Source organism: Thamnophis elegans, chromosome Z (assembly GCF_009769535.1).
Source record: "Thamnophis elegans isolate rThaEle1 chromosome Z, rThaEle1.pri, whole genome shotgun sequence".
NCBI classification, from domain to species: Eukaryota; Metazoa; Chordata; class Lepidosauria; order Squamata; family Colubridae; genus Thamnophis; species Thamnophis elegans.
The window spans coordinates 39,695,388-39,708,558 of NC_045558.1; the positions used below are offsets into that span (position 1 = coordinate 39,695,388).

General features: G+C 40.1%; 1 protein-coding gene across 1 annotated transcript in view; it reads left to right on the forward strand.

The window, feature by feature from the left end:
- Positions 1–13,171, forward strand: part of DNAH11 (dynein axonemal heavy chain 11) — a 176,462-nt gene that overhangs the window by 119,182 nt on the left and 44,109 nt on the right. Inside the window, exon 62 of the mRNA XM_032235831.1 lies at positions 5,360–5,494. Coding sequence (XP_032091722.1) covers positions 5,360–5,494 — 135 coding nt within the window. The remainder of the gene's footprint in view (positions 1–5,359; positions 5,495–13,171) is intronic.

A 13,171-nucleotide genomic window follows, 5' to 3' on the forward strand; every position in this document is an offset into this window, starting at 1 on the left:
AATACAATATTTTTATTTCTGCTTGTAATAATGATAAATGATATACTGTATTTTTCGGAGTATAAGATGCACCAGAGTGTAAGACACACCAAGGTTTTGAAGAGGCAAATTTTTAAAAAGTAGGTAGGTAGATAGAGGGATAGAGAGGGAGAGAAAGAAAGATGAATACAGTAGGTAGGTAGGAGGGAGGGAGGGAGGGAGGGAGGGATAGAGGGAGAGAGAGAGAGAGAGAGAGAGAAGTTAGGTAGATAGGTTAGGTAGGTAGGTAGGTAGGTAGAGAGAGAGAGAGAGAGAGAGAGTAGTTAGGTAGATAGGTTAGGTAGGTAGGTAGGCAGGTAGGCAGGTAGGTAGATAAATGGATAGAGAGAGAGAGAAATAGAGAGAGAGAGAAATACAGTAGTTAGGTGGGGACGGAGAGTAGGTAGGTAGGTAGAGGGATAGAGAGAGAGAGAAATAGAAAGGAAGAAAAAAATATAGTAGATAGATAGGTAGGGAGAGAGAGAGCAGGTAGTTAGCCGTTTCCAGGTGTATTTATCCATGTGCTGAGAAGGAAATTGCTGACAAACCTTAAGACTTCGTTTCTGCTGGTGCAGCACTTGATCAATGTAATTCTCATCAGTTAAAGAGTTTTCCAAAAGGAAAAAAAATATTTTTTGCCCTGCAAATCTCTGAAAAATGGCCGCTTTTCACAAAAAAGGGCCCATTTCACCCCCCAAAAAGGCATGAATAGCCTTGGGGGGGTTGCATAGTGCTCCTGGGGGGTGGGAGGGGCAAAAATGAGCAAACAATAGCCCATTTTTCACGAAACAGGCCCATTTTTTGTCACAAAAACTGCATGCATAGCTTTATGGTGGCTTATAGAGTGCTGCTGGGGCTGGGGAGGCAGAAAATGGCCCATTTTTTGCTCATTTCTGCCCTCTCCAGCCCCCAGGAGCTCTGTGAAAGCCTCCATAAGGCTATGCACAGCCATTTTGGTGAAGGGGCGGGGCTTCAGGAGGCAAAAATGCTGTATTCGATGTATAAGACACAGATTTTCAGCCTCTTTTTTGAGGAAAAAGGTGTGTGTTATACTCCGAAAAATACGGTATGTAAAATAGAAATATCTTATTGCCTTATATTTTAAAAATATCAATTGTTATTGTGATGTCAAAGACAAGAGGTGGCTGAATTTGGTATTATGACGTTTCCCATGGACCAGCTGTGCATATTCCATCCCTTTTGTAAAATAATTGCAAGCTATTTTCACCACTTCCTATCTATAAAACTCTCAGTTATTCTGAAATGCATTGGTATAAAGGCAAAGGTTTCCCTGTCCAGTCATTTCCAATTCTAGGGATGGTGCTCATTTCTGTTTTTTATCTGAGGAAGCCAGAATCATGAGTATACACCAAACCTCACAGAATGCTGTTACCTTCCCACCAAAATGATACTTATCCTGTTTCCCTGAAAATAAGGCCTCCCCGAATAATAAGCCCAATCAAGCTTTTGAGCACATGCGCTAAAATAAGCCCTCCCCGAAAATATTGCAAAACAGTAACAGCCATGAGATGACCACACTTGTTTCTCCTGCACCTCAAAAGTAATGACCTCCCCAAAATAAGGCCAAATGCTTATTTGGGGGGTCAAAAGAAATAAAACCCTGTCTTATTTTCAGGGAAATGTAGTATTTATCCACTTGCATTTGCATACTTTTGAATGGCTAGGTGGGCAGAGACAAATAATGGGAGCTCACCCCAGCATCAGGTCTTGAACCCAGGCTGTCAGCTGGAAAATTTACAAGCTCAGTGCCTTGAATCACTTAGTCATTGCACCCCCAGATATTAATATAACCTGGATTAGATTTCTAAGAACCCCTTCTTCCTTACCACCTATTTGATTAGTGGCCATGGTATGGCACACACTATCAAAAGCTTGATTTTTCTTAACAGCAACCTTGATATTCTTAACCTCACAAATGACTCTTTTAGAAACATTTACAACCCTATGCAGTTATTTTGTCTTTGGATAGCACATTTATCCTTTTGCTGACTGGATTTTGTTTTCAGTGTGTCTATATTGTGCACATATTCTAGATCTTGAATTTCTTTCTAAAAAATAATAAAATTATTGATAGTCAATCCCATCTCATGGATTTCTAATGTAATGTTTTCCTGTAACCAAGTCTTTTCCTTAGGGGAAATGTGGTACTAATTTTTCATGCAGAACTTTTTTTTTTCTGGCTGGTAATTTTCTGTAATGATTAATAAATGTTGCAGCTATTATTTGGCAATCAATAATACATCATCAGTTTCAAGATACTGTGCTAACAACCCATCATTTTTAATGCCCACTAAAATACACTTCAAAATGACTAATTTAATCCTTGTCACTACAAAATGAACATTATAGTAACCATTTTAAAATATTTTTCCTAAGTTTATCCATGAAAAGATTCTGCATTGTTAAAAATATGGGAAATATTTCAATTTTAAATCTCTACTTTTTAATATATAAACAAGGTTTCTCTTGATGTAATCAAAAGAGATACATTTGCTTAAAAATAGGCAGATGAACTATGTTTCCTAAGTAGTAGCTAAGAAGAATTTCCTTGTAACTGCCTTTTGACATGATTCATGTTCTGATTTATAAAGAACAAGATTCTGCTATTAAAAATATAATTATTCAGGAGTAAATCTTACTTTCTAGCCTTATAATAGAATTATAAAAGTAGACGAATTAAGAATTTTAAGGATATTATTTTAAAACTATTATAATCAATATATTCAATTCTATTTCACTACGATAAAATGGGGTACAACTCATATTAACCTTTTTTCAGAGGGACCAAACAAAAAAAAGAAATAAAGAAATATAAGGGGAAGTTAATTTCTAATCCTATAAACATATTGAGTAAAACAGACTAAATCTGTGAACATTATAAAAGAAAGATAATTTTGGATTTGCTCATGGATGCAATTTTAATAACTTCATTTCATATAATTGAAATAAATAGCAAATGGCCTTTTGAATCATTTCTTAGCCTATTGTCTGATAAAAAAAATAAACATTTATGTACTAGCATAAATTAACAATAAAATTGTAACTTCTTGAATAAATTATTTGGGGGGGGGTCACCTCAGGTGTTAAGAGAATTCTGCCATAAGAAGTAAAGATTTTTTTTAAGGCTATCACAGTCAGACAGTACCATATCAATGGAAGCCAACCACATCAGCAGCCACCCCAGCTAGAGAGAAAAAACACAGCAGGAGAAAACATAACATTGGGAGAAAGGGTATTCGAGTTCAAGTTCAAAAACTGGGAGAAAGAAGCAGCAGTGGTAAGACGGGTCTTGAAATACCTGAAGGAGGTGGGTAATAACATTGGAAGGCAACCTAAAGGAAGATAGGAAGTATGTTAATAGTACTAGCCATTACCCTCCTTTACAACACCAAGACATGCAAGAGAGGATCACATTAGAGTGACCAAACAAACAGTGACAAGAGAGAGTGGGTTTAAAAAAGGATCAAGCTTGAGCAGGCCAAGATCAGATACAACAAGTGACCAAGAGAGGCAAACCAAAATAGTTTGTGCCAAAGGGCTGTCACCACAAAGCCAAAGCCAGGAGAACCAGAGCTTCATGTAACAAGAGCTAGAACAGATAGTTCTCGACTTATAATAGTACATTTAGTGACCATTTGAAGTTACAATGGCACTGAAAAAAAGTAATTTATGACCATTTTTCACACATGATTGTTGCAGCATCCCCATGGTCACGTGATTTGCATTTGAAAACTTGACAACTGACTCACATTTATGATAGTTCCGTTGCCATGCATTGCCCATGGAGCCATGTGATCCCTTTTGCAACCTTCTGGCAAGCAAAGTCAATGGGAAACCAGATTCGCTTAACAATCATGTTACTAATTTAAGAACTGCAGTGATACATTTAACGTATGTGGTGAAAAAAGTCATAAAATGGGGCAAAACCCACTTAACAAATTTGTCACTTAATGATATACATTTTGGGCTCAACTGTGGTTGCAAGGTGAGGACTATCTGTACTAGAAGATGTGGCATTGGGCATGATGTCAAGCAATGCTCCAATCAATCCCAGCACTGCAATAGTCATATATAACTGAAATAGTAGGCAATAGAGATCAACTCGGCAATAAAACTAGCTAAGGGATAGTTGGTGTATCTGGCCTTGGGCTGGGATCACAATAGATAGAATTAAGATACAATTTAAAATTGGAAGAGAACATTGTGTAGAGATTAAGAATTAAAATCTAAGAATATAAAAGCATTACAAAGAGAAAGTAGAAAATATTATTCTTCAATTACCATTCATTGCATTCAAAATTTGTTCAAAATTCATTAAACAAGATAGGATCACAGTTAATATTCAACATTGTTCTCTAATTAAAAGCTGTCAGAGGAGCTGGTAGAATTTTACTATGAAAGGTGGCTCATCATTACAATCAATACCATAAACAAATTTGAACCAGATACTTCATTAACCAGAAGAATTTCAGTCACATTTGTGCATCTGGCTTGCAAACCCTTATAGCAGTTTCAGTTTTCCCCAGTTGAGATCCTGACATTGGCTAAGCTAATTATGTTAGTTACAGTATAAGAGAGCAAAATTAACTAATACCTCGCTCAAATGGAATGGTTTGAAAAAAAATATAGTTTTCAATAATTTTACATTCTTAGAAAATAAAAAGTCTATGTTTAAACACAGGTTCTTTTTCTGTAAAAGATTTAGAGTCTTAAATAAATGGCTTGAAAATCTTCGATAAATTGGCTTTTTAAATCTTGTGAGTGAAAAGTTCAGTATAATGCAAAGTTTTTGTAACACAATTTAGACTAATTTCTTCTAGGAAATAACCTTAATTTTCCACATATATTATCTTTGCTGAATGTGCCAAAGCCAATAGAGTGCGGTCAATTTTACTTGAGGCCTGCAGTAAGCTATTTTATTGTATTTCTAATCATCAAGTTAATGCTGATGTCTCAGCTATTTATGTTCAAGAAGTTTAAGCCAAGGTATGTAGTTGCTTTGAAGCAATGAAAACTTGTGAGCTTACATTCCAAATTCCATGAATGATTTTTTATAATTAATGTTTTGTGTAAACAACCATTTTATAAAATTATCCACAAATATTTCCCCTCATTAGTTGAACTTTATGAATTTCAAGAATTTCAAGAATGAGATTATGGTGATAGACTAGAAAGTGAGCAAGGAGAAGAACAAGGAACCAATTTTTAAAAATCAGATATTTGATTGCAGTTGTGACATGCAGTACTGGTGTACCTACAAGTTATCATATATGAAAATATGAAATAAACCACAACTAATCAAATTAATCCAATTTTAAAGGAACTGGACAACAATCTGTGCAAACTCACATCATCATTTGAAAAAGCAACAGCAGAAAAAGTCAGATGCCAAGAAGAAGTTAGCCAAACCAATAAAACTATAGAGCTAGCCAACAGGCTTGTTAAAGGACTTCAGGCAAGTCGATGTTTCATTCATTCTCTGGTGTATATGTGTATGTGCTTTGGGATCTACCTTGGTTAATCATGTTTAGCTGTTTAGCTTCTAGAGCAGGGGTGTCAAATTTGTGATGACACGACATCATATGATGTCTCACAACTTTTTTCCCCTTCGATAAACTGAGAGTGGGCATGGCCAGCATGTGACACATCTAGCCCGCAGGCCGCAAGTTTGACACTTCTGTTCTAAAGGAATAGTGGTGTTCCTATTGACGGTTTCCTAAGAATTTCTAAGCATTTTGAAATGTGTTAAATATAGTGATAACATCCACAGGTTGTCATTTTATGGACTTTATTTGCCTAAGAGATAACATTATTCTCCACACAATATAACATTATTCTCCACCTACAAACAATCTTTAAACTTCTGATGTATCTGCAGGAGACAACCTTATTCAGTGCTAATCTATTAATCTAATCAGCTTCATTACTTTTAATGCCAGTGATTTGGAAACCTAGCAGTCATCAGCTGTAATTATTTTGGAGTGGCCATTGGTTGTACCATTTGCAAAGTAACCTGCCACCAATGCTGGGAAATGCTGTTGTCCATCTACAGTTAAAAATGTACAAGACTAAAAACAATGTTCTTTAGAACCAAGCCTTACCCATTGTTTGACTACTTTTACTCTACCGTCAATAACAGCAATCAACGCAGTCTAAAATACAGAAGAGCAAATCAATTCCATGGCCTTAATTATATGTGGAAATTTCCCGTTTCACGTGCATATCTCTCTATAGAACATCAGAAGCATTTTCTATGTCAGAAGATACATAGTCATATTCACAATAACTGTTTTGCTATGCAAACGTTTGGGGTTAGATATTCATCACAGTAAGCATATGTGGGTGATTCTCAAATTTTCAATTCATTTATTATTAACTATGTTTGCCTGCTTGCCAAAACAGTTTTTCAATTATCTATAATACTTGGAAGTTCCAATCTCCATTCTGCTTGCATAGATTAAAAAGATAAGAAAAAACATCCAGGATTCGAAAGAAAAATTATATTTATTTCTCAATAGGCATCTCTAAATTAATTGGTAGTGGACGCTCTCCTGAGGAAACAAAATATATTCACACTGTTCTATGTAATATGTAGTGCATATAGGTCAGTCTGATGACTTTGCATCACTTTTTTTTTAATGTAGGCTAAATTTAAACTCTTATTCATTCACCAGATCTGTATTTAGACCTGAACACTTTCTGACAGCATAGTCAGTCTCCGGGTAATAAACACTGAGGCTAAACGAGCCTCAGTTCAGAACTATTCACATACAATATACTTAACCTTTGGATTTGCATAAAAGCTATTAATTTTCTACTAAGAACAGAATGGATGTCTAACAAAAACATTGATATGATATTTAGTGTTTTAATTACTTCTGGTGCAGAAAAGCAATGTTATATCAAATAGATTATTGTTTAATACCTAATTTCTAGGCGACAGACACACAGTATATATTAAATAAACACAAATCCTTTCAAAAATGAAGTTTCTTTTTTCTATATAACATATATTCACAATAACATCATGAAAACTGAAAAGTGGTTTGTGGTTGGGCATGACAATTGGTCCATGTATTTTGCTGGACTCCTGACTTGGGTTATTTATTATATATATATATATATATATATATATATATATATATATATATATATATATATATATATATATATATATATATATATATATATATATAATATATTATATATTGATTAAGAGAGAATGAATAGTAATGCTGCATACAATAATATAATACTGGTGAAGTAATTGATATAGCTTTTGTTTACAATGGTAAGAAAGTTATCTTTATAAAAGTTCTGGGTTTTTTGTACAAAATTAGTTAACATTAGAAAACATAGAGGAAGTTGAAACAAACTTAGCTAGAAAAGTCATTTGGGCTTAAATTTAAAATAACACATTTTTGATGACCTGTTAGTTATAAATCATAAGCTCTAGATCTGTGATGGGCACATGAGTTGTCGCCCTAGTTCAGCTCTGCCGTGCATGCAAGCACGCCTCCTGCCAGCCATCAGATCTTTGAGTCTCTGCCATGCATACGCATGTGCGGGGATGGGGTATGTGCAGAGAGTGGGGCACATGCAGAGAGGGCATGCACATGCATTGCATTTTGGAGGCTTGGGCATGCACTCATGCATTTGCACATGCACACACATGCTTTGGCCACTCAGTCCGGAAAACGTTAGCCATCACTGCTCTAGAAAATGTATTTAAATGACAAAACAGTAAAATTTATCATTAGCATGTACCCTGTGTTGGAAAGGTTCTAGCCAAATAAAAGCTAGTTTCATGCCTTTCATCAGGTCCTGCAATGTCTTATGGTATCTTACAGGCTACTTTTTTTGAGCCTCAGTTATTTATTTCAGCTGATAAAAACATTTATTACACAATAATGGGATTTGTTTTCTCTTGTAGACTACTGTTTAGTAAGCAAAGAAAAGGGGAAATTAATTGAGAGCACCAACTCCCTTCCTTGGAGATTTTTTTTTTTTACTTAAACAGGAGATAGTTAACTTCTAATAAGCATCAAGACTGATGATTTTGTCTATATAGAATTGACCTGGAAGCTCAACCATTCAGCCTAATAAATCAAGCAATTTATATTTAACCATTAACTAACTCCCTAGCTGAACAGCTGTTCAAAATTAGAAATGGGTCACCCCGGCCAGGATGATATTACAGGCAATCTATAATGCATTATAATAAAATTATAGTGATTTTTAACTGTCTGAAAATTTATTACACTGCATGTTCCAACTCTTAAACTCTTGTTAGCCAATGTCACTTGTGATTTATGATAGTGGAATAGAACTGTAAAATTACTGAAGATTTTAATAGACAATCATTCCATGTTTAGTAAATCTTCAAATTTGAAAGCTAGTTTGAGAATGAGGTGGGGGGCATTTTATTGTTTATGTATTACCAGCCAATGACAACCAGGGGAGAGATGGATAAATCAAAAGTTCCTTGCAAATTAATGAGTTTGTTGCTTGATTTGATTCAGTTGATCATTTTAGGAAGAAACTTGTATTCTGCAGAGAGTCAGAATGCTTCAAAATTAAATAATATAACATTTCAAAAAGTAATCTATTTGTTTTTTAACTTTTGCTTATACCTAATACCCAACAGTTCTACTTAGATGCTGAATTTTAGTCATTTTTTCAGAAAGCATTGAATAAATGGTTGCTATATCATTCAATTGAACATTATCATCAATTTCTGCATTCAAATTCCCAATCATTGATGGTCTTGAAAATATCACTTTTAGTCCATCTCACAATGCAAAAACAAAATTAAGAAATTGTGATCATGCTTTTCTTTTTTTATTACATTTTTTTCTCCAAGGAGCTTAAAGCATGCCTGTTGTAGAAGTTTAAGGTATGCATGTTGTACTATTCACTGTAAAGTAGGCTGAGAAGAATTGACTAGGATTATTGATTGATTGATTTGATTTGATTGATTTATTCGGTTTGTATGTCGCCCTATTCCCGAGAGACTCAGGGCGGCTAACAATCAAAGAGGGAAGGGGGATACAAAATAAAAAATAAAAAGACAAACACATAGTAAAAAGCACCAACAGTCATACCCTTAAGTGGGGCTAAGAGATTCAGAAGCCCCAGGCCTGCCGGAACAGCCAGGTCTTAATGGCTTTGGGGAAAGCCGGAAGGGTGGTGAGGGTCCGGATCTGAATGGGGAGATCGTTCCAGAGGGCCGGAGCAGCCACAGAGAAGGCCCTCCCCCGGGGAGTCGCCAGCCAACACTGGCTGGCAGATGGAATTCGGAGGAGGCCTAGTCTGTGGGATCTAGTAGGTCTATGGGAGGTAATTGGCAGGAGGCGGTCTCTCAAGTACCCAGGTCCGATACCATGTAGGACTTTAAAAGTAACGACTAGCACCTTGAAGCGAGTCCGAAGACCAATAGGCAGCCAGTGCAGCTCGTGGAGGATAGGTGTAACATGGGTATACCGAGGTGCACCCACAATCGCTCGCGCGGCTGCATTCTGGACAAGCTGAAGTCTCTGAATACTCTTCAAGGGCAGCCCCATGTAGAGCGCATTACAGTAGTCCAGTCTTGAGGTCACGAGGGCGTGAGTGACTATCTGAAGGGCCTCCCGGTCCAGATAGGGTCGCAATTGGTGCACCAGGTGAACCTGGGCAAAGGTACCCCTGGTTACAGCCGACAAATGGTGTTCTAAAGTCAGCTGTGGATCCAGGAGGACTCCCAAATTGCGAACCCTCTCTGAGGGGCGTATAATTTCACCCCCCAGGCTGAGAGATGGAATAGCTGGACTATCTTTGGGAGGGAGCATCAATAGCCACTCGGTCTTGTCGGGATTGAGAGCAAGCTTGTTCATTCCCATCCAGACCCTAACAGTTTCCAGGCACTGGCACATCACTTCAACTGCATCACTGAGTTGGCACGGGGTGGACAGAGATAGCTGTGTATCTTCCGCATATTGGTGGTATTTTATCCCGTGCCGACGTATGATCTCACCCAATGGCTTCATGTAGATATTAAATAGGAGGGGGGACAGGACCGAACCCTGCCGCACCCCATAATTGAGGGGCCTAGGGGTCGATCTCTGCCCTCCAACAAACACCGACTGTGACCTGTCCGAGAGGTAGGAGGTGAACCACCCCCACCTCCCGCAATCGTCGCAGAAGGATACAATGGTCGATGGTATTGAAGGCTGCTGAGAGGTCAAGGAGCACTAGGATAGAGACATGGCCCCTATCCCTGGCTCTCCAGAGATCATCGATCAGCGCAACCAAAGCAGTTTCTGTGCTGTAGCTAGGCCTGAATCCAGACTGAAAGGAATCCAGATAATCGGTTTCATCCAAGGACCGCCGGAGTTGAAAGGCCACCACTTTCTCAACAACCTTCCCTACAAAGAGGAGGTTGGAGACTGGACGGTAGCTACTCAAGATGGCTGGATCCAGAGATGGCTTCTTCAGGAGGGGTCTCACCACCGCCGCCTTTAAGAGGAGCGGGAAGGATCCCTCCCGAAGAGAGGCGTTGACTATCGTCAGGATCCAGCCACGTGTCACCTCCCTGCTGTTCGCGACCAGCCAGGAGGGGCACGGGTCCAGTATAGAAGTGGAGGCACTCACCGCCCCGATGGCCTTGTCCACTTCATCAGGCGTGACAAGTTAAAACTCAATCCATAAATTCCACTCAAGACCTTCCCCCGGTACCTCGGCTGGCTCTGAGCAATTGGAGTCCAGGTCTGTCTGAATCCGAGTGACTTTGTCCGCTAGAAACTGAACAAACTCCTCAGCTCTACCTTGTAAAGGGTCCTCCGCGTCCCTCCCTTTCAAGAGGGAGCGGGTTATTCTAAACAAGGTGGCTGGACGTGATTCAGCGGATGCAATAAGAGCGGCAAAATGCGCACATTTCACCGCCCGTATTGGCACGAGATAGGCTCTGACATAGGCTCTCATCAGTGCTCGGTCTGACTCAGAGTTACTGGCCCTCCAGCGGCGCTCTAGACGTCTCTTTTGGCACTTCATCTCCCGGAGTTCCTTGGTAAACCAAGGGGCCCTCCTGGATCCGGTACCTCAGAGAGGTCATAAAGGCGCAATCCGGTTTAGGGCCCCAGCCGCCACTGTATTCCAAGCAGTATTGTATTGTATTGTATTTTATTATTTGTATGCCGCCCTTCTCCGGGAGGACTCAGGGCGGCGAACAATTCAAGGGGGGAAAAAAGGGGGAACATAAAAGACAAAATACAAATAATAAAAGTAGACAACAGTCGCACAACCATACATGTCGAGAGGGGAGGGAACTCATCACCCCCAGGCCTGCCGGCAAAGCCAGGTTTTGATGGCTTTTCGGAAGGCCTGGAGAGAGGTGAGGGTCCGAATCCCTGCGGGGAGTTCATTCCAGAGGGCCGGAGCTGCCACAGAGAAGGCCCTCCCCCGGGTAATAGCCAGGTGGCATTGGCTGGTAGATGGCACCCGGAGGAGGCCAACCCTATGATATCTAATGGGTCTGTGGGAGGTAATTGACAGCAGGCGGTCTCTCAAGTACCCATGCCTCCACCGGACTGTGGACGAGAGCGTCAGGTATTTCTCCAAGCACTGTCTGAAATCCCATAGGGTCCATCAGGTGCCTGGGGCGGAACCACCTAATCGGTTCCTCCTTCCTACAGTGGGGGATTGATTTCCAAAAGTCAAGCCTCAGTAGGAAGTGATCGGACCATGACAAGGGCAAGATCTTAATACCCCTCAAATCTAGATCATGTCTCGACTGCTCCGAGAGGAATACGAGGTCAAGTGTGTGACCCGCTGAGTGAGTCGGACCCCGAATTACTTGGGTCAAGTCCATAGCTGTCATGGAAGCCATGAACTCCTGCGCCCCGTCAGAGTGATCACCAAGCCAAGGCAGGTTGAAATCCCCCAGTACCATCAGCCTGGGGAACTCAACTGCCAGCTCGGCTACTGACTCGAGGAGTGAGGGGAGGGCTGTTGCAACGCTGTTGGGAGGCAGATACGTTAACAACAAGCCCACTTGACCCCCAAGGTCCAACTTCACCAGCAGGGATTCACACCCGACAAGCTCCAGAGCAGGGATCCTATGAGGAACTAGAGATCCCCGGATGATGATAGCCACTCCCCCACCCCTTTCTTGGGGTCGTGGCTGATGAAGCACCTGAAATCCCTCTGGGCACATTTCAGTGAGGGGGACTCCTCCCTCTGGGCCCAGCCAGGTTTCAGTAATACATGCCAGGTCTGCCTCCTCATCTAATGTTAGGTCCCTGTGGCTTTGTGAACCACAGACCTGGCATTTAGCAACAACAGCCTGAGTCCAGGGCCATGACAACTCTCGCCATCTGGCCTTGGAGTGGAACTAATAGGGCCGGAAGGAGGGATCACTGTGACGTAGCGGACCCTCCTTCCCTGGTAATGGCTAGCCCTGAAGTTCCCGCCGTACCTGCCCCTCCCCGTCATGACCATAATGTTCCAGCCCACTCCCGTGCCCATAGTCCCCGTTCCCCCTCCCCATAGCTGCCGCTCTCTCCAGCAGGCCATTTAAATCAAGCATTCTAAGACTGGGATTGGGCCTGGGCCCCTTAACACTTCTGCAATAGCACTCAGTGAAGGAGGCACCAGGCTATAGTCCCAGTCCTCTCAGGCATACCCATCCATTCACACAAGCAATCCCCACGTAGCAATTAAAAAACACAGAATACAACAGTGATAGGTTAATAAAAAAGTTGGTTCATTCATTCAGTCACACTCATATCACATGCACTCCCCATACAAGTTAAAAAAGATGGCTTATTATGATCTTGTTTCTTTCTGATCCATCATATGGACCACAACTTCAGATTGGTAACTTTTGGGACGGATTAGCTATTACATAAAATATATCAAGTATCACCAAAGCAATGAAGTAATATCTGAGCAGATAGATATAATTCAGATAAATTGTTATTGTTGTACCATTTGTTGTTACATGTGATTATTCATAGAAAGACCTTTTCTCCCTGATGTCAACATTTATCATCATTGAAATTCCTGCTTACTGTCCACTATTGTTCAGAAATTAGATTTTCCCATCCTTAAAGTACCATAAGTATCTATTACTTATAGAACATAGAATGATAGAACA